Source organism: Bactrocera neohumeralis, chromosome 3, assembly GCF_024586455.1.
Source record: "Bactrocera neohumeralis isolate Rockhampton chromosome 3, APGP_CSIRO_Bneo_wtdbg2-racon-allhic-juicebox.fasta_v2, whole genome shotgun sequence".
In the NCBI taxonomy this organism is placed as follows: Eukaryota; Metazoa; Arthropoda; class Insecta; order Diptera; family Tephritidae; genus Bactrocera; species Bactrocera neohumeralis.
The window spans coordinates 2,818,710-2,841,652 of NC_065920.1; the positions used below are offsets into that span (position 1 = coordinate 2,818,710).

Sequence of the window (22,943 nt, forward strand, 5' to 3'; positions counted from 1 at the left end):
ACATCACTCACGTGACATATTGTCGGAAGTTATAATCGGTTGCATCGTGTGCGTTGAGTATTTCAAATTAGTGACGATGTATTCATTTAAATATTTTACCTGTTTTTTTTTTTTTATAAGTATTCGCATTTGTTAAAAGCTAGAGGAGACAAGTGAAGAAGACAAGACAAATGAAGAAGTGCGTTGCCGAAAAATTTTTTCACGCGATTTGCTAGAATCAAAGAGATGGAAAGGTTTCTTGCCGACAGCAAAACTTCATAAAAAAATTTGTAAATGTGAAAGAAGTATGGAAACCGTTATAATCGGTTTGTAGGAGAGTTAAGGGAATATATGGGCTAAATTAAATAATTTATGATGCTAAAGGAGATTATCTCTAAAATAACATGATCACCTAAGTCAACAAAATATATAGCTAGAAGATCAAGTTAGGGGTCAATCCAAGGTTACATTCGGCACTATGGCAAGCGGAAGCTCATAAAATATTTAGAAAATTGGGAAAAGGGTGTGGTTTGATTCCATCTTTTTTATGCAAAAATATGGTTCGGAATTATTGGCATCCAATATTATTAGGACGCTTTGACCGATATGCAGAAATTTAGAAAAATGTAAATCTCTATTTTTAGTTAGGGTTAGGGCTTGGGTAATTCATGGACACTAACTTAGAATACATCTTTTAAGATGTCTTTCACACCGAGAGGTCTATATGGTATGCAGTCAACCAAAGAATTATGTATTAATATTACATACAGGGGATAGGGTGAACTACTCAAGCCATTTTTTTCATTTTTGGTAGCAGCATCTCTATAAGGCATTGGCTTTGGGAATTCCTCATATCCAAAACCTGAGGCTTGAATAGTAATAGTCTGATTTCGACAATTTTAAAATACAAGTAAATACTAACTAAATTGTGGTCGCACATGATCAAACGAGGGGTCAATCAAGGTCAAGATAAAGCTCAAGTGAACAAGAGATGTCAATATAATTAACATAGTCTCTTATGTAGAAAGAACATACAAAAATTCAACGTATACTTTGCCGGGATTTCAGACTAAATTAAGACCTGACTTTTTGGGGAAAATTTAACGAATAACAATTAAGAAGGCGCTGAGCTCGAGCGTAACCATAAATCGCTGTAACTTGGAAGAATCAAAGCAGGTGGAGCAAAACTATATATTAAAGTTGAAAAAATATTAACTTCAGCTGCAGCGAAGCTCTAACACCTTTCACAGGGGCATTTCTTTCACAGGAGCAACTTGATATATGTATGTCGAATGTTTAAATGGCAGCTATATATAGTGGACCATCCTGTACAATATATTTGCACATTGTTGTCTTGGACAATAAATCACGCTAAATTTCGTTCTTGTCAAATAACCGAAGATGAACTTTATTTTGACTCAACGCTTTGTATGACAGCTATATCTTAAAGTGGAGCTTTACCGGCGGTAATGAGCAGTTTCTTAAAAAAAATAACGTTTGCAGCTTTGTTTACACTTTAGGGCGTATAGTGTCTTTATTTAGATTTTATGGGTTCAATGGATGTCCTGCTTGATTTTAGCCAAGTCCACAACCATTTTTTACATACCTTTAAGTAAACAACCTTTGTTTACATTTGGGGCCAATTGACCTTTTATTTTCATTTTTTAAGATAAATTAACCCTTTGTTAACATTTTATGAGTTTAATGACCCTTTTGTTTACATTTAGCCAAGTCAACAACGTTCGACTTTGATTGAGATCAAGGACCCTTCTGTCAATATTTGATTAGATGAATGGGACTTTTGTTTACAATTTATAACGTCAATAACCCTCTTTTAAACTTTTCAGATCGAGCTACTATAGCATATAACTTTCATACAAACCGACCGATCAAAAATAATGAAAATGTATACCAAGTTGTTGAAGATATCTTAAGTTTTACCCAAATTACAGCTTGCAGGGACCGACGAATAAACGGACGGAAAAGCTGTAACAGGATTTCAACTCATCTCGTTATCTCTCTATCTCATTATGTTTTAGGTGATACAAACAACCGTTGGGTGAACGAAACTATTATATTCTGTGGGTGGTAATGTTTCAGGAATGGAAAAATCTTTGAAATAAGGCTTTGAAACAGCAATTCCTACCAATATCTATTTCGAAATGTATTCAAAATGTATTCTGAATATAAAAGTTTTCTGTTCTTGAGTAATGCTGAAAGTTGTCTAGCAAAATGACTGGCTATTAAAATATTTTTTTGTAGTGCAGGCAATATTTATTTCTCACAAAATCTTGCGTTCATCTTCCAGATTATTAGTACATATATTTCCAAATACGTACATATGTATATATACTATATATACATACGTAAACAGAAAAGTAAATCTAAAATTTAAGTCACACATTGGTGAAGAGCACACATACACATATACATCTAAAGTGGTTTTGTTGTTTTGTTGAAAGTAAGAAACTGTAAAATACTTACAAGATTTGCATGTCTACTTTGTTTTGCTTAATCGCCATGAGAATGATGCATTTAAACTTTTCTACCAACTTTTGAACGGTCTTGAAACCGACTTTAATGCAACTGAAATTTTACCAAAATCTGCGAAGAAGTCTACAACGAACTTCGAAAGCCGAATAAACATTCATACACTACCGTTATGCTCACAGTTAGCAAGCTCTATGCGTAGTGCACACATATTTGCATGCATACATATGCACTTTGCACGCACACACGCACACGCACGCCACACTAGAGGTTCATTCCCTTTGCAGCTCTACATTTCAATTGGCAAAAGTGGCACACACATTAAATTTGATTGCACTGACATTATCCCAAATGACTTTTTTACACTCCATTCCAGCAGCAAACCAAAGCAAAGTGAAGTAGCAACCACAACAACAACAACAAAAATAAACAGCAGCAGCAGCATACAACAAGGCGATCGGAAATTCCAGCCACATAAGCCACGCACACACACAGAATATTGCATAAATACATATGTAGTTCTAAGCAAACACACATACATATGAATATATATAAACACACAGAAGGACATATACACATATATAAAATACATCGCTGCGTTCGCCATTGAGCGCAGCAGTAAATTCAAATAGTTTAAGGGCTGAGCGAGGCCGCCGGTCGGCTGGACAGACGAGAATTAAGTGCGCGAGGGACGGCTGGCCGAACGGACGGACATGCCGACGTATATCAACAAACTACTCCCGCAGCGATTTGACAGACGTAATTTTTATCTGCATCTGTGTGTGTATGTGTGTGTACACCAACCAATCCGACCGCACTTCCGGTGAAATAAAATGTAGCTAACATTAAATTTGTTTGCGAACGAGTATTTGGCAACGGTGCGGCAAGTATTTTGTTAAGCGTCTGCAAAGCAAAAGTAAAAACAACATTTCAATCGAATGGATGATAGTCCGCAGTGCAATATCAGAGTCTGCTGCCAAGTAGTAATATCCAGATAGTTTAAGATTAAGTGATTCTGACTGATATCGAACTAGTTAAACAACTTTGCTGCTACAATATGGCATAGAACAACAACTAGTCCGAAAAAGACCACAAGTCTAGCAATTATGTAACGCTATTTTGGCGAGTTATTTCAATTGACTGCAATAGTGTGCTAGTTAGTTTAACTAGTATGAGGCTAATATATTTCAAATATCTGAAATCTAGTAACGCATCGCTCGTAGAAGAAATCCAAGTAAACACTGACCAGCTGTTTGCATGGAAAACAGAATAGTCGATCGACTATCTAGATTGACGTGAGACCAATACTAGTTAGAATGTATATAGTCTGCGAAGTAGTTGTGCTGCCCAAAGCAAACACTATGCATTCACAAAAATGCATGGTCATATGATATTATTTGCGTTAGTGCTACAACAAGTTTCGGCGCACATAAACATTTAATATAAACATTTGCAGCAATCCATTGGGACTTAGAATTTCAAATGCATACAAATTAATTTTCTGCACATTTTCTGAACTGGAAAATCGTTTAATTTTAGCATTTATGTGGTAACTTCTACTTTTTGGTTTCTGCAACATTATTTGAATGAAGACAAAAGATTTAAATTGGAATTTTTCCTTGACGAGTTTCACTGCTCACTCAGATCTGTAAATTAGCCTAACTGTAAATGGTGATAACCGATTCACTGGTTAGTTTTATCCAATACTGAAATGCTGATGACGATATTTATCTTAACATCGAATATAGCGATCAATATTTAAAAAATTCTCATAAAAGCTTGATAACAAATAAGACAGAATGAAGTAAGTAGCTCAATGGAATAATTTGAAAGCTTTGTTTCAAGAGAAACTTGCAAGAATTGAGTGATCCTGTATTTTTGTTCAATATGTACGAGGGTTTTATAGCTTGTAGTTAGGCAGGAGTGCTGATACTTTCGGCTCAATTAGCGCTGGAGGTGTCATTTTTAGTCACTATCATTGAAAATCCATAATCTTGCTAACTCATTTCATCTTTGCGCTCACACTATTTGTTTCTCTCAATAAAACTGCTTATATCCGCTATGCTTTTTGTGGACAGCCATTCACAGTTTGGTGCCTGATATTTTTCAAATATTCTGTGTCTGATTTGTGCTAGGCATTCACAGAGAAAGCGCAAAACGCTTTCCTTATAGCCTTCTAGCTTCCAGCTGCGGCAAATATTGTTACAGGGCAGACTAGTTTTCAAATCAAAAGATCAGTGCTTCATTATAGTAGCTGTAGGTGTGAAAATAATACTACTGGAAATATGTAAGAAGTTCTAAGTTCTAGTCCTTCCATACTTGGGGCTTCATTATCTTGCAATTGGTTGTTGACTTCCATCTGCACTGAGATATTTGTTCAAAGTGCTTATATGTAAAGCTCTCTTTTGATCATTCCCAGCGGGCATGATAATAACTCCTCCGCGGATTCATCTAAACAGGCTCTTAGCTTGGCTCTGCTTTACGTTGACGAGGAACTCAAATTATGGATAATAGATTAGACCGTCAGTAAACTTAAAACCTTTCTGCAATAGTTAAATACGCTGGAATTAATTAGTGGCGTCGACAAGGCTGGCAATGCTACCAAGCTAGCTAGTCGGATAGAGAGTGGAGAGACAGTCCAATTTTGGACCCACCGATATAGACAGAGGCTTTGTTATACTTCCGTACTAAACCTTTTCTCCATTCACGTCTAGAGGGTATGCTCACGCGAAAATGACTTTTGAAATGTAATATTGGAAGAAGATAGTAAGATTTACTGAAGTAAAGCCGACTCAGGATGACGCTATGACCATAATATTTTCTGTTGCTACCTTCCACTGCTTTTATTCTTATAGCATAACTTGCTGCTACTTTTCGTGTAAGCTCCTCTATGGACAATTAATGCAAGAGTATAGTGAGCACATCAGTCGGACATGATTTAATAGCCTCGGTAACGCCTGCACAGCTTACTCTTTGTATTTCAGTAAGTTTACTGATATTTCAGTGTTTCCTTAATGCTGGCCAGGTAACTTGTTTTCCGTGGAACAGAATTGATTGGTTTCTAAGAGAGTGATACTCTAAAATAACCCGAAAGATCGTAACAAGCTATCGAACGAAATGATGCCTGTTTGACCTAAATCGGATCATAGCAACTTTTTTATGAAAAGAACATGCCTGATTCGGTGCCAAAAATTTAAATTTGTTGAAAATGCAACAAAGCATCATATAACAGTAAGCTTTTGTGGACGCACAATTAAAATGTTTGCAGGTGTTTCACATATAATTACTCACATAAAAATGGTTTATTGCCGCATTGTCTATATAATAAGCCCTTTTCTCTTGTCAGCGGTCCACATAAACATACTCTCACACATGCACATAACGGTGAATGAACTTTCACCGTTAGTCACCACACTTGCTGCCACTGCTTTCATGCTTGGCTTTTAAACTCCGGCGCACAGTCTTCACTGCCAATGCACAGACACGAAGCAAGCTCTGCGGACGATGAGCGCCCTGCAGCTATTTGTGGCACATTACGCGTTTACAAGCGTTTGTTAGTTTAGTTTGTCGCATATTTGTCTATTTAAATATTTCGCATCACAAGAATTACCCGAAAGATAAAGAAAGCTAGAAAATATTGCGCAACTAACGGCATTTTTGCAGCGGAACGGAGTCAAACACGCAAACGCAGACGGCAAGGGTGATGGGCGGGGTCGCTGAATTGCGCCAGATTAAATGTCATGACAACGGAGCTTTTCTTCGAATTTTATGCTAAAAAAGTGATTTCAATAAATTTAATGGTTTTCCATTTTCCCTTTTAAGCGCGCACATTTTCGGCAAAATGGCACAAGTTGCGAAAAAAAGCTGAATGAAAATGCGAAAAAGGATTCCAGTTTGTTTGCGCTCTCGCACATACTCACGCTCATACTCATATACTTGCATGAGTGTGTTTGTGTGTGTGTGGCTGGCAAACTATGTCAGCTTGTTGCCGATTTGATTTTATAGTCGCTATAGCATGCCACACGCTGCCCCCACCTCTCCCTTCCGCCTGATTTTGCAATTTAGAAGAAACATTTTAAATAAAGGCAACCCTTCAGTGAGGCGCGCTCCGGCAGCGCCAGCACGCCCCCACATTTCTGGCATTCCATTCCCATTCCTCTCCCCCTCCCTCGTCAGCTCTGTGCGCTTTTGTATGTGTGCGTACAGGCATCCCTCATATGGCAGCTGGCGTTGTGTGTGCGCGGCAAAGGGATGCGAGCGCACTAAGCCGAGCGGATAACTTCAAATGACTGCTTTATGTAAATCCTGAGGATATCGTTTTGCAAATTGAATTTTTTTCTTAAGGATTTAACATTTCTGTTTTCGTTTTCTTGCCACTTTTGTTGTTTTTGCTTAGTTCGTCTTATTTGGACTGCTTTGCATTCCAACATTTCATGCGCCCAATGCGGCACACACACACCTAAACACACGTCGCTGGCGTTGGCCCCAGCAACCGATCACCCGACTCAATTTGGAATTTCCATTTCTGTGTTGTACGTCTTTGCATGCAACATTCTTAGCATGTATACATGTAGCAGCAGCTTAGCAACGCTGCCAAATGGCAAGCGCTGGCCCTCGGCTGCCCCACCAGCAGCGGCGACACCAGCAACCTGCCGGCGCTACGGTGAGGCAGCATTCCGTTGCTCTTGCTGTCACTATGTTTTTGTCTTTATTTGCATTTCACTTTGACAGATTCTCTTTCGGTAGCAATGACAGTTTAGCAGGATAAGGATAAGTTACAAAAACAAAGAAACATATTAAATAAAAAATGAAGTAAACACCCGTGTGTATGTGTGCACATATGTGGGGGGAAAACAAATGTTTTACATAGCAAGAAATGCTAAGAGACAATTGGGGAGCAAATACGAAAATTAATGTTGCGCTATCGGTGTGTGGGCGGCGGGGAAAAGCAATAAGCGCATTGATGAATATTTGGGTAATTGTGACAGAACCATTTGTTCCAACCATGAAGCATACCCAGCTAGTGACAAACGAGAGTCCTGGTAACGGTATACTTAAAAAATAGGTTAAAACAAAAATAAAAAGATTTTTAGCAATTTTTGCGACTTATTTTTTTGTTTCTCAGTCAAACCGATGCACGAAAAGTTCAATTATTCAAAAGTAGGATAGTTAAAGAAATGGAGAGCCGTTTAAATGTTAACTTCAGCTGAGCAGAGTATCTTCGTCTTGATATTGAGCGGTTAGCTTCTATGGCAAGTTTATGCTATAGTGGTCCTACGTGAACAATATGTTCAGAGATTGTAGCGTTGCCAATCCATATAATCCAAGGCAATTTTCATGCAAACATCTTGTCAGATAAAAAAGTGACGGCTCCGACAAATGAACAGCTTTATGAAGAGAAAAGGACGTGTCTTGAATTTCTTACAGACAACTAAAGGATTAGTCCTCATGTGTACAGATGAACAGACAGACACGAAAATGGCTAAAATAACACAGCTCCGAAAGATCTCCGACTGCGTGATACAAGCTTCGTGGCGAACTTAATAAACCATATTCAGGGTATAATACTGTAAGGGTGGAGTCCATAGCAACAATATTTCGATCTTTACATTGACAATTGACAATTGACGGTTTTACGTAACCGGAATAAACCCGGACTTATATGCGAGTAAGCTCAAGCCCCGAGAGATTTGTATGCGGTTCGATACCGTTGGGGAAGGTTTGCAGCGGAATTTTTCTCGGATGGATCAAGGTTAAGAGAGAGAAAAGGTGCTGGTGTCTTCTATCGGGAGTTCTCCATCAGCTCTATTTTCAGAATGCCGGATCACTACAGCGTCTAGCGAGTGGAAAATCTCATTATCAATAGCTTTAAGCTTCTCCCATATTAGATTTGTATAAGTGCCCGGTCACAGCGGTTCTTCTTGAGTTCTGTCATTGGCCCTTTGGATCTCCAGAATCGCCAGAAACTGTAAAGCCACTGAGCTTGCTAGGAAGAGCACCCTTTTTCCGGTAGCATCCAGAATCGGGGTTTCGATGTCTTTTTGAGTTCTGTCATCGGCCTTTTGGATCTGTAGTGAGCGCAGAAAGCACAGATCAACAACTATAATTTACGATTGTGTCAGATGCTTCTGGCTCATGGTGAACGATAAGAGGTCCTTCGAAATACTGGCTCTTAACAAAGCCAATCTTGCCGCAGTGTTTAAGTGTTCTGACTGAACACACTGTCCAATATATACTATATATTCTGTCGAGCTGTTTGCCAACCGAGCTGTGTAGTAGCTGAAATTGATTTTAACCTCTTCATTAAATTGACAAGCTTTCGAAGATGTATGAGAATTGCTGTTTATGGCGAGCTCTGTATAATTGAGCGTCAATAACTTTGGATCAACCCCATGACCTTACCCAGCCTATATGCGACTCCGAGAACCATATCGTCCGTTTTAAGTTGTTTAATAGGCAAATCCACAAAACACAAATTACATTACAAGTTTGCGACATCAGCAAGCACAGCATAAATTAGTTTTTGGTACAGAGTACCTAACAAAAATGTCTAACAGAGGCATCCGTTAAAATTTAAGGGTGCTTTGTATGGAGCTCTTGCGACCCATTCGCAACACCTAGCAAAATGGATCAATCATTTGACGGCACGGACATCAAAGAGGGACAAAACACCGACTTAAATTGCCACATGTTGGCACATCAGTTGTGGCGGCAACTGGAAAATAGTTTTGTAAAAAAAAGCTTTAACTAAAACAAACACAACGAAGGCTTTTCATTCAGCCGCAGTCATTAAGGAAAATATTAAAAAAAATCCTTGAACATACTCTCTGAAGCCACTCCGAATACTCGCTAATTTGAGTGGCAATCGCTAACGAGCACTGGCGCATTTGAATTCATATCTTTTTCCAGTTCGATTAGGAAGCACAAAAGCTGATTAGAAACAACATTGCTGCAAATTAGTACAAACCGACTGACCGAATGTGAACGCGGCGAACCTCACGCGACACACCTGTCACACCAAACGCACACGCACACACATACAGACACCTAATGGCTCACACGCAAATGTGCGCTTGTGTTTAGCAGAGTTTATCTGAGCATGCCAGGCAGCCGGCCAAGCCACAATACAAATCCAATTTTGGCCAGCAATCAGCTCGTGACCTTCGATGTGGAAAATGTTGCTTTCAGCATGCAATTTACCACATAAACAATCGCCGCGCTGTGATTAAAAAAGTTCATTGCAGTTTGCAACGTCAACTAATATTATTTTTGTTTATCTAAACAATAAGTTGAGCGTGCACCAAAACAAAATCTCTTGCCAATCGCAATAACGAGCAAAGTTTGCAGCTAATTATTTGTTTTTGTAAAACTTTTCTGTTGTTGTGACAGTTTATTTGCTTTAATTTCAGTTCAACAGGAGTTTAGCTGTCGTTTCGAGTGCTCAATATTAAATATTTACTAAACTGACACTGAATTTGGATTAAAAAATGTGCATTCAATCCTTTAAATCTGCCAAAGTCAACCTGAGACCAGCTCTCAGTAGTGTTTGTTGAAGTTTAAAGCCAGTCCAAAGTAGTTTCTGATTTGTTTCGTGGCCTACAATGAAACTTGGTTCACTTGGTATGTATGTATATACTAGAAGCCAAGGAACTGCGGATCCAGCGAACTTGCTCTGAAGCAGACGAGAACTGTCCTATACGTCGGAAAAGTGATAGTTAACGCTTTTTCATGATTCTCAAGGTGTGATCTAAGTTTCATTTGGAGTTGGCGAGGACTGTCCTATACGTCGGGAAAGTAATGGTCCGGCCTTTTCATGATACTCAAGGTGTAATATACATACATATATTTTATTTGGAGTTCAGGCCCCTTGTTACCGAATATTTAGCAATTTAGATGAACTAGACTGTATACGGAGGATGGGGTCATGTGTAGAAGTTCACGCAATTGAGGAAAGTTCTCTGAGCGCCATTCGCTTGGGAGTGGCCAGAAACGATTCCTTTACATATGGCTCAAGCAGCTTACGACTTCTGGTCTTAGACCAAGTATCCTCTGGGTAGCCAAAGAACAACGTTTGCAGGCGAGCTAAAGTGAGAAGGCGAACCATCCCTCTTCAGTATTGTGTGCTGGCTTTACGTGAAAAACGTCCCCAACGAAAAGGATAACTCGGCTATAATCGCGTAAGCTGTGTCTACGGCGGTAAAGAAGATGAAAAAGACTATAAACTTCTGCATCTTTCGTCGTATTCCCAAGATTTGACCCTATGCGACTTTACATTGATTTCGAAACTTTTAAAGGCACTCGCTTGGTAGAAATTTGAGTTGAGTGTGGAGCTTAATGCTGTCACGGAAGCCTACTATGCTTTATAGACTCCCAGAATACTAATTATTTAGACGGATTTAAGAAGTTGAAGCAATGAGGGGCACACACAACTACTTTTAAAATAGAAGAATCTAGAAGCTGCAGTAAAATTACAAAAAAAATCCATTTTTACATACTCTCGCTATATAAGTAGAAAATAAGCTCTCGGTATATACTTGTATAATATATTATGTGTGACTTGGTCTACGAAAAGGGAGCTAACGTGCATCTCATCTTACATCCGAAGCAACTAAAAAGTGAAAATTGATTTTTTGACACCTAAGCCCCTTTCCGTAGACCAGGTCACATATAAGTATATATGACATTGGGTACACACCTGCCATCAAATATACGTGGCGAACGGAAAGTAAAGTGCATGTCATGTGATACAATCTATGTATATTTTCGAATTTCTGCTCAAAACTGGGCCAATCATTCGTGAAATTTAGTTCTAACGAAGTCAGTGAGTTGAAATGAAGACTAACAAAGTAAAATGTAAACTGATTGAATTTGCGCCACCAGCGAATGAGCGGACTAACGAATGAACGAACCAAATAACGAAATAACGAAACGAATGAATAACCGTAAGCAACTCAGGCAAAAAATGCTGCACACACCAAACTATATATGGTATTTAGATATATTCTATAGCATTTGCATAGTTTTTACGTCAGTTGCATGCCACACATGAACTTTGTTGAACGCTGTTGCAGAATTTCACGTTGAAAATTGAATGTTTCTCTCCATATTACATATACAGAGATATGTATGTGTGTGTATGATACATAAATAAATAAATATATATATAAATATGTGTGTTCGCGCAGTATTTATGAAAATAAGAGTTCAGCGTCACGTCAGCGCTAATTACAACAACAAAACGCCACAAAACGCACAACTCAACTGCACATTCGAATTATATTTAATGCAGTTTGCGAAATAGCAGCTGAATGAAAGCGAAACGAAATGGAAATATTCGAGGAATAAATGGAACTTCAAATAGTAAATATAAAATACTTTTTGGCCTTTTTCTAGCTTGTGTAATTTCTAACTGCTAACTGCTAACTGTTATGTCATGGCAATTGGAAAAACAAATATTGGTAATTATATTAGTTTGCATAATCAATATAAAAATTTAGTTGTTTTGAGGAAAAATCATTTACGTTTTATTTGTTTTTGTAGTTACAGCAATTTATGTGATAATAGTGAATGAAGTGTCGCCTCAAATAAAATTAATTGCCTGCGGCTGAACGACACAAATAAATGGAATATTGCTGGAAAATTTGATATCTGATATTTGAGTAAGAATTTTGTTAAATTAAAAAGTTTAAAAAGGCGTTTCAGAGAACTTGGAAGTGCATTGCATACCTTATACGCGAATTTCTCAAAATGATGTTATCAAGGAACGCTGACCAACATTACTCGAAAATGGCTTCACCGATTTGTTTCAAATTCTAAAACGAGCTTCTTAAATGTATTTGTTAGTATTTAAGCGAAGACTTTTCTTGCCATACAATTTAAGGTCGAAATTTTTGGCTAAAAATCGATTTTTCTTTTGTTTGAGAACCCGCCATTTTGTCAAAAAAATTTATTTTGCTTATTCTTTTGATTGAGTTTACTAGATTTAACATCATAGTACTTTAACGAAATCTGTTTGGTATTGGTCACCGCAAAACACCTTTTTTGCGGGAAACTACTGGAGATGAACTGTAGTTTTTTTCCAAATAAATATTTTTACTAACCTTAACTCCTAAAATACAGCTAAAGGCAGTATAATACGTGTACACATTTTTGGACCAATAAATTTAAAAGTTTTTTTAGAAAAACAAAGACTGAAAAATTCGATTTTCTTGGCAGTTTAACTGTATATAACCCTTTAAAGGTGAATTCTCTTATGATGAAAACGATGTAAGAACCGATTTTTGGCCTTTTTGTTAGAGAGAGTGAGTATATTTACGACGAACGATTTTTATATAATTTTATAAATATATTTTACAAATTTAACGATTTTTAAGAAATATATCAATCGGAGAGACCTTTAAAATTAACATATATAATCGTTGGGGGAAATTATGGATTGATCATGCCTATAAATGGTGCCAATTCATAATATGCTGAGCCAAACATTAGTATAATTTAAACATGATATCACTCAGTTTGCCAAAAAAACACTCTATAAAATCAACCAACTCGTAAGACGAAGATCATTTCACTCGGGATATGTCAGGAGCGAGGAACCGCAAAATACCAATTTTACCAAATCCTACAGAGATAACTATGTTAAAATTCCGGGTACTTAATATTTTTTCGAATCCTTATTTGATGAACTATTTACCTATTATATGACACGAATCATCATGAGATTCGAAAAAGTCTTAAGGGGTTAAATGGGTTTCAGAGATTCAGCCGTTGAGACCTCATCACCCTGTGTGTCTCACAAAATAATGCTCTCGCCGTGGACAGCGTAAGTTATTATTGGTTCATTTAAAATTAAAACACCAAAAATATTCCGTTAGTACATATGTAAATGTCGTGTTTGAACGCAGGGAAAAAAATAAAATTATAGTTTTTTCTCAGACTTTGAACAAAAAATTTCATTTTCATTTCATTTTTGTTTGAAATTTTCAAACGCACCTAACCCCTTAAGTAGGAGTTTTTCATTTTCAAATTTTATACTCATTGGTCCATAAGAAATAAATATATTTTTTTCATTTGGAACTCTGAAAAATATGTGCTTAGACACCTCTAAGAAAGTTTTTCCAAGTCTTAGTTCTTTATTGTAAAGCGGAGCTGCTCCACCATTCAGTTTTCTATTTTTTTTTTTCTTATTATAAGTTAGATAATTCCAAAGACGCTTCTCGCTACTTGAAAAAAATATCTCGTTCCATTGATTTTGCAGGCAATTGAATGCTCTAGAAAAAGGTCTCACATGACTTTTTTGTAAACCTAATAATTTAAAATGTATTAGCGGTTAAAGTTTGATTACCTAAAGCAACATTTTTTTTCCTCTTAGGAATATTACAACTCAGTAAAAAATGAGAAAATTCATTGTTTTGCAAGAAATTGACACTCCATCACCTCATTCAAAACTGTTACTGTTATTTTCAGAACTTTTATCAGCAAGATATTAAACCTATTTAAGAAAATTCACTTATTCAATGAAGTTTTGATAACTCAGCACCAATAATTTACGAAATATTTACAACAATGTCACATAAGCGCCTCAATTCTTTTGATCACATGACAGGGTTAAGCTAAATTTTCCATACCATAAATAACACCAAAGCACAGAAAAAATTATCGAACTATGCAAAAATCAATAAATAAAATAAGAACACGTAGGAATTCAACATTTACATAGTTCTACAAGCAAACAGGTGTAAGATATGCCAGCAAGCATAAATAGAAATGTTGCAACTATTGCTAAACACAACAACACATGTACTCGTACACGTGAGTAAACGAAAGTATGAGCAATAACAATGTAAACAATAAATTTATGAAGTGACAAACTGCTCCCCCAACACAGAAAGACAAGAAGAAGGATAGAACAGCAAAGGGAAAGTTAACCAACTGAAATATAGAATATTGTTCACACACACACCCGCACACTGGTGGCTGGTGGCTTGGGGATGCTTGCATGCTTCAAATGGCGAAATAAAACAGAATTTGCATTTCACAATGGAGGACACGCAAGCGATTACACATATGACAGGTTTAGCACAGGACACACGCACACACATATGTACATACTTATACTCCTGCTCACCTGCATGGATATACAAATGAGCATGCAGGTATTTTCTATTGTTATTGTCATTGTTCAGGTACAAAATTGCGCACCTGAACGCCTGCTTGGACACAGAAGCATTTTTGACAGGCAGCAGCTGCTGCGCCGGACGCAACGACACACCGCCCGACCTGCTGATAAATGTTTGACTAGCCTGAAGGGGTAATTTTGATAAATGCTGCATGTTGACTAAGCGGGCGTAAATAATTTATGGCTAAGTTTAACTCTTAACTCGAACACTTTGCTGCACTACAATGTGCTGCTGAGCGCATAAGGAGTGGCAAAGTATAGTGACGTTGCTCATACGCCACGGTGCACCTTGGCTCCAGTACATTTTCTTGTACACCGGGAAGCGGTAAGTACGAAGCTTTAAGAATGAAATCCACTAATTTCGATGAGAACAGCACTGCTCGCACAATCGGCCAACAGATTGCCGACACAATGGCTCAAATGCGCCCAACGGGAGCTGTCCAAATGTTTCATTACGAACCGCTGGGAACAATTAAAATAACTGACAGCAGTCAAAAAAAAGGAGAAACGAAAATTAAACTGCCAGTAAAATTACAAAATAGCAACATAATGGCGGGGCAAATGATGCGAGCATGCAGTGGAAAGGATGTTGAATGAGCCTTAAGCAGCGTATCGATGAAATAGGGCGGAAGGCAATTTGGAGCGCACGTAGACACACACACACACACACACCAGCTGCGGTCACCCATGACAATAAGCAGCCAGAAAATATTGTGGCAATGCTGAAAATGAAGCAGCGGCGCCAACAAATGCGCCATTGTTGTGTCGATAGAATTTGTGGCAGCCACAACGGCTTGCCTCGTCGTCACTCTCCAACCGTGCGCAGCAAAAACGCGCAGACATTGAAAAGGCTGAATAGCAGCGCAATCGTACGAGCACACCGAGGTCCGCTGTAGCCAACACGTCAACACCGTTATTATTATGCAGCAGACAAAAAATGCGAAATAGCATACATACAACATTAACAACAACAATTACAGCGGTGTGGTAAAACGTTAAGAGCGCAAATGAAGCAAAAATATCGAATTGCAGCACTTGGTCGCGTGTGTGTGTGTGTGTGTGTGTGTCGGTTTAGTTGGCTATGGGGCTTACAAGTAGCAAATGTAGTTGGATAAACCTTAAATGTATAGACGCTCGTATGTGTTTAGATGTATGTGCTACCCTTCGCAGCAGCTGCGTGGACCTGTGCTGAAACTTAAATGCGCACAATGCTCAAGTGCTGCCAGTTGCAGTGCCAAATACTACAAAATCTAACATGTAGGTCTTTAGTTAGCCATGTGTGTGCTTAGATATGAGTAGTTGAGACTTACATGTTGATTGCTCCGTGTGCACGAAATAATTGCTGCTGACGGGTTGCGTTGATGTGCGGTCGCTCCTCGTTTCTCACTCCTCAATAGTTGTTGTTTCATAGCAGAAAACTATTGGTGCCTCACTGGTGTCCCTAAATAAAGAAGAAAAAAAAAAAAACATTTTGAAGCTATATATTATACATAAGTGCACAGTGGTCAAAAAAACCAGTTTTGTTGTAATTAGAAGAATTTAAAATAAAATTTTTTATTCAAAAATATTATAGAGATTCTTTTATAAAAATTAAAATCAAAGAAATTAACCAACATGTTGCTAGAGAGTGGAATAGTTTGTATCTTAAACCACTCAAGTTACAAAAACCAAATGCGCTTAAGACAACTGCCTTAAGTACCCCTACCAACACTGTAAAATGAAAATAAATCGGAAGATACCTAAATACGACAAACACATAGTATAATTTTTTAAGATGGTATGAGAGGGTTCAATAGGAGACAGGGCAAAAACTGGGCGATGGGCACAGCACCGCCCACTTTTCAGGGAATCACTTGCAACTTTTCGTTTTTATGAACAAAACTGTCGATTCTGATGCGAAGAAAGTCCACAAATTATTTACGAACAACCATTACATTCAGCCAAATATTCAGTTGGGTGTCGCTTTTGGTCTATCAGTGGAATAATCGGTCCGTACTACTTTTGAAATGAAGCGTTATGGATCGATGATAACCAACTTTTTATGGCCGCAATTGGAAGAAATTGATCTTGACAATTTCTTGTTCCAACAAAAAGGGGCTGCGTGCCACATAGCACGTGCAACCACCGAATTATGGCGAGAAAAGTTTGGAAACTCGATTATTTCAAGAAATAGTGGCATTAAATGGTCTCTAGGAAGAAACTACTTTTGTTGGGTTATTTAAAGTCATTGGTCTTTGGGAATAAACCAGGCACTCTTCAAGACACAGAAGTCAATATTGAACGCGCTATCCGTGACGTACGACTTGATTTAGTGGAAAAAGTACTCGAAAATTGAGTGCATCGAATTTATTCCTGCAAAAGAAGTCATTGAATGCATTTAAATGAGGATATGTTCGGAACTTAATTGTATCGATCCACATTTGCAAGGAAAAAGACGATATGAAAAGGGAATACTAATACCCGAAATGTTCCTACGGAAAAATGTGTATGGTACCAAACCATTAGGAGAAAGTTATCTTTGCGCAAATACAGTCAGTTAGCGCCTAAAGTACAACGTCAAGGCCTAAATAAATTTTTTTCAAATTACTAGCCAATTTTCGAATTCTTAAAAGTCAGTAAGAACTATACACTGTATTCTTGTATATTACCGACTATATTACAAAAGCACACAACCTATGAGGCTCATAGTGCCCACAACCACGCCAATAATTTAGTATCACAAATTTTGACATCGCAAAGCTGCCACAGACGCACTCACAACAATGGAACGATCGCTACATACATACATAAACACAGCAGAGGCGGCGCTGACCGGCCACTACGCTGCTGCTCAACTGGCAAAAATGCGAGCACCCGACGGACTTTCTTGCCGCCAGACTGCCGTGGCATGCAACTTATCAAATTTTTTTTTCACCACAACGTAACTGATACTTCCATATTACGCCACAACACACACACACAAAAATTCGCCAATAAGCACTGGCAATATGTGTGCTGGCACGTGCAACGGCGGAGGCAACAGAAACACACTTGAAACGTTTCCCCAGCATTTTTGTAGCTCTTTGCACATTTGACCTTTTTTCAAAAGGAATTTCATATTGAGAGCGGTGCGCGTAATTGCCTCTGTCAGCTGCAGATTAAAAAATGACAACGGCAACAACAACTATTACGAGCACAATGGCAACAATCGGATAGGTAAACTTTTAGGTTTGCCAATTAAACAGTGTAAGCTACTTTCAAACGGCAACTAGCGCATATTTAGCAATGAGTTTCTATAGCACACGAAAATGTGGAAAAAAATATTTTCAAGCGCTCAGGTATAAATGACCCCGATTACCTGTTCGGTTTAAAAATTAACGACACTGTCTTTACTGGCCGGCCGTTACTGTGCTCGAGACTCGTTTCTGACATCTGAAAAACTCATATACTCGTTACTGTTCTTGTTGTTGTGCTCTATATTCTCGCCGCTTGACTGCTGTGCCATTGAGTTTGTTTTTCTGCCCAATCGATTGCTTATAAATTTAATAGGATCTGTCAGTGTTGACCGGAAGTAATGAAATTGATAATTATACTTGGGCATGTCGATGAGTTTTAACTGTAATGGGGCATCACATTGATAGTGATTGTTCAGCACACACACACGCACACACACACACACTTTTAGCTGAGTGGCAAAACTTACTGCCGAACCAACGTCAATTAGCTGGCTTAGTGCACGTGGCGTATGAGCGACATTATTTTCCAATAAATTAATGAGCCATGAGTCGAAAACTTTTGCGGATTAAAGTAAGTGACCATTCATCCAGCAAAGCTATTTAAAATCATTATACCGCATATTTTGTAGGTACGATAACAACGGAGATGTCACAACAGTTGCATATGTATATGACTGAGGGACTTTGGGAAAGGGAATTATCTGCGCTGTGATTTGCATTATAAACACATTTTAAGCAGCAAAAAGCTTTTATATAAATTAATTTACTCTCACAACGTATTTCGCAAAGTGATAATGATAAAGTACATGGAAGCTCAGATCCGGTCTAGAACCACAACTAGAGTTTATTAAAATTTAAGTGCTCAAGCGTATGTTATACTTACAATACTACTAAAGAGCCCACGTTTATTCAGCAAGAATATCAACCAGCCGAACAGAGGGACTGTTCTAAATTGGACATATTCTACAAAATCACTTTTCTTTTGGATTTGGTATTTTTATTATCGCATGCCCAGTCTCGTTGCTCTTGCTGCATTTCAGTATTATGACTTGAGACCAGATTCATCCACATCTTCTTATTTATTAAATAAGTCAACAAAACTTGCCCTTTCAAGCTTCAATATGCGTAACTGAAAGCATGTCCTCATCAGAATAACATAAGTGTGATAATTTCATAAGGGAGATGAGTGTTATGTGCATGATTAAATAGTCACTGGCATTTGCGGTGTGATAATTCAATTCGACAAATATTGACATGTGAGTGTTTGTTGTGACTCACGAAGTTTACTCAGTTGCATGTCAAGAATGTACTCGAGAGTTTAGAAGTGTATGGCGTTGTTGCTGCATAAACAATTAATTCCAAAGTTAACTGTACACTTGGCATGATATTAATAGCCGCTAGTGTGAGTGGGGCTCCCTGGGAGTTAAATATAATTGCTTGCAAATGAGATAATCATTTGATTTACACTTGTCAATTACACACTTTGGAGCAGACTTGTGGCCTATGAGACTAAAATCAAATGCAAGTGAAAGTGTCTTAAAGGTACATAGGTTCAGGGTATTGTGCACTTAACTACTGCCAGCGGTTTTTAGCTCTGATTTTAATTATTTTTCTGTAATAGCGATAAAACATGACGGAAAAAAGCCGTTTGAAAAGTCCTAAACAAAACACCATCGGTATTGAGCCGAAAGCCGACACAGCTGCGTATTGTTTCTGTAGGTACTTAAGACGCGCTATTGAATAGCTGCACGCTGCGACCTCTAGCTTGGGATTGACGTTAACTATTATTTTAGTAGAGACCTTCATTTGTTAGAAGAAGATTTAAGTAATATGAGAGACGATGAAACAGCAATTTTCTTGTAGTTAATCTTTTTACTACGAATAGGGTATATTAAGCTCGCCACGTTGCTTGTAACACCCATACCGAAATGTTGGAGACCCTATGAAAAATACAATTTTATCAGCGTGACGAGCTGAGTCGATTTTGTCCTATCTTTATTAAATGGTCATCTGTATAACAGCATATTAGTCCTTCGGTTTTGGAGATATCGATCTAGAATTTTTCCCACGTCCTTTTCTCTCTAAGATACTCGTACTGTTGATTTGTCGGAAGTGCCCAGATCGGTTCACTATAGCATATAGCTCTCATACAAACTAAACGATCGGTATTAAGTGCTTATGCGAAAAGCTTCTTAAAAGCCGGAACTAATTGAACAAAAGACTTTACGCGAAACTTTAAACGCGTTTTTCTCAAAACTGACTTTTTCGGAACGATATCCACGATTTCTCAGGTTCTACTGGACCGATTAACTTGAAATTTTTATAGAGTCTTCTTTATAGGCTTGTCTATGGTTGGAACTAGGCCCATCCCCAAATTTTTATTTTTATTATTTTTAAAAAATTCCAGATAATCAGAAAAAGTGATCCAAAAAAACTTTTTTTTTCAGGCAGACGCCATTTTTTGAAAAAAATTTTTCCACTTTTCCGTAGTTCCGGCCATTGCGACATTATTCTAGAATAATAATCTTTTTTTTTTTGGTTTCAGATGACTAGAAGGGTTGAAATCATGGGTATGGTCACGTGGAAATTTTTAGAGACCCCCACTTCGTCAGTTCATAATTTTTGAAATTTTTTACTTTTTTTAGTTTTTAATTTTTTTCTGTACTCTTCTAAAATTAACTAATAACTAATAGAAAATGGATAATAAAAATATTAATTGCCATTTTTTACGACACTTTAAAAACTACCTGAAATTCATGCTTCTAGACCAGAATAGCCCTTAACGTTGGCAGCATAAGCAGCAGTGCGCGATTCCTCAATAGCTTTCAGATTAAAACAAACATTTTCAAACTCAACTAAAAGTCATTTTTTCACTTTTCACTTCCACCATTATTCACCATTTACTATTCACAGTCACTATAAAGTAGTTAGTCTCCAAAACACTGCACCCTTAAAGAGATGTCGTTTCGTCTGCCTTTTCTCTCTTATACTTATGTACTTTCCAGTGGAACTCTTTTTCTCTGCAGCCAAAGTTTTTAATTAAATAATAAACAGATCATGTCCAAATCACTCCCAAATAAATAGTGTGTAAAGAACTCAAATGTGACCTGCTCTCCCAATTAACCGAGATAACACTTTACGATACACACGGTAAAGTCAAGACTCGACGCCACCTTTCATGAAGTGTCTTAGAGAAAAAACATTTCAATATCCTTGTATGTTCATATATTTTATATATATTCAGTGCAGTGCATGGTTAGAAGTGAGGAGGGGCTCTTTTCTGTATACTTCTATAGATTTTTTACTGCTTGTTATATATTTTTCTTCCTAACCTCGAATTAATCAATTACGCCATTTTCAAATCCTCGCTGCTTTCAAATTATTGCCTTGCGTGAAACAAGAAACAAATACTTAAAAGCATCAACGCTCACACAAACACACATTCACATAAGTATATCTACATAGCGCAGGCTTTATTTAGTTGTTTCCCGTTACAGTCATTCCGTGTAGAATCAAAATGCAATAAAATACATTTTCCTAAAACATATTACCCAAACTGCAGCTCATCTGACAGCTATATGACACAATTCGGAAGACAACAAACCCACACACACACTCATATGTGAATGTATAACATGTGTGTACAAATGCCATCCGTTTGACGCACACACCGCCGAACGCCGCCACTTATATGTACATCCACATTGTGTATTCTAAGTATTGTCGAAGTGTATTCGTTCGTCCGTTTATCGCGTTGGCAAAAGCAAAATGAGATAACGAAATTGTCGGCCATATTCTGGCGTTTTATGGTTTGACATGTGTCAGTTGAGGATGTCAGCCAGTGTGTCGCTTAGTGGCGAGCGTATCGATGCACCGTTACGCGCTGCTCATCGGGTCGTTTCCGTTTAGTTGCTTGATTTATGGCATTCGCCAAGGACAACAAAAACGCACACACGCACACATTCATGCAGCATCATAAAAGCAGGGCAATACGTAGATGGAATAACAACTAGAATCAAGTGCAATAAAATCGGCGAAGTGCCAGTACAGCTGACGCTTTTATTTTTCAATTTCGGCGACAAATTCACCCCTCTGCCCCCCGGCAGCGCAACACTTAGCAACTGAGCGGCGAACACTCCGCGCCGCACTGCGCCTCGTCTCACCACCAGCGAAGTGTGATAAAATTGAAGACAAGACAACACCCGCGCATATAAAACACTCGCAGAAGAGCCAGAGACACAGCCAAGAAATAAATTGCAAAAGTGAATGCGAGTGTTGAAATGGCGACGCGTTTAAACGAGCATTCTGGCACACACACACATACAAACATTGGCGCTGGAAACAAGCAATAACTTTTTTGGCAATTTCGTTGGACTCTGGGAGAAACGCACGCACTTCCCGTGAATATGTGTGTGTGCGTGTAGATGTCACGTCATACATGCTATTATATGTTTATCTACTTAATGTGTTAAGGGAAGCAAAGTGCTATCGCTTTACATTTACGTGGCGGGTTTTATGTGTGTGCGTGGCAGCTGTGATTTATTCAAACATAAGAAGAAATTTCATTAATTTAAATTCTTAAACATTCAAAGCAGTTTATGATGGTATATTAGTGGCTGAGAGCAACTTTAAAGCGTTTGCGGAAAGAGATAACTCAAAACTGAATAAAAATGGATTAAATTAGATCACTAACCAAGGAAGGTATCTCTGGAGCACTTCAATCGAACGGATATAGGAGAGAATACAACTTGCATAGTTAGCATTTTATACTACTGTGAGCAAATTGAAAGGTGAATTTTTAATTTATACTTTGCGTGTTATTCGAATTGGTAAATTTTTTTCTGATTTACCTTCGTGTCACTTCTGGCTATTCAGCAAATTCACAAGACCACTTTGATGGCCATCACGACGGCGGATTTTTCCAAGTGCTATGATGACTGGAAAATTCGTTGGCATAAGTATTGTGCAGCGGGAAGGGACTACTTTGAAGAAAATGAAATGGACAATATTCACCTTTCAATTTGATCACAGTAGTATTTGGAATTTGGTAACCTTAGTGTAGCAAGCGGCCAATTCGCAAC

The 22,943-nt window shown here is 37.9% G+C and overlaps 1 protein-coding gene across 2 annotated transcripts in view; it reads right to left on the minus strand.

Moving 5' to 3' along the window:
• Positions 1-22,943, minus strand: part of LOC126753619 (V-type proton ATPase catalytic subunit A-like) — a 414,573-nt gene that overhangs the window by 237,539 nt on the left and 154,091 nt on the right. For both annotated transcript variants that reach the window (XM_050465213.1, XM_050465211.1), the window contains one exon: positions 15,958-16,088. In XM_050465213.1, coding sequence (XP_050321170.1) covers positions 16,077-16,088 — 12 coding nt within the window. In that variant the 3' untranslated portion in view covers positions 15,958-16,076. The remainder of the gene's footprint in view (positions 1-15,957; positions 16,089-22,943) is intronic.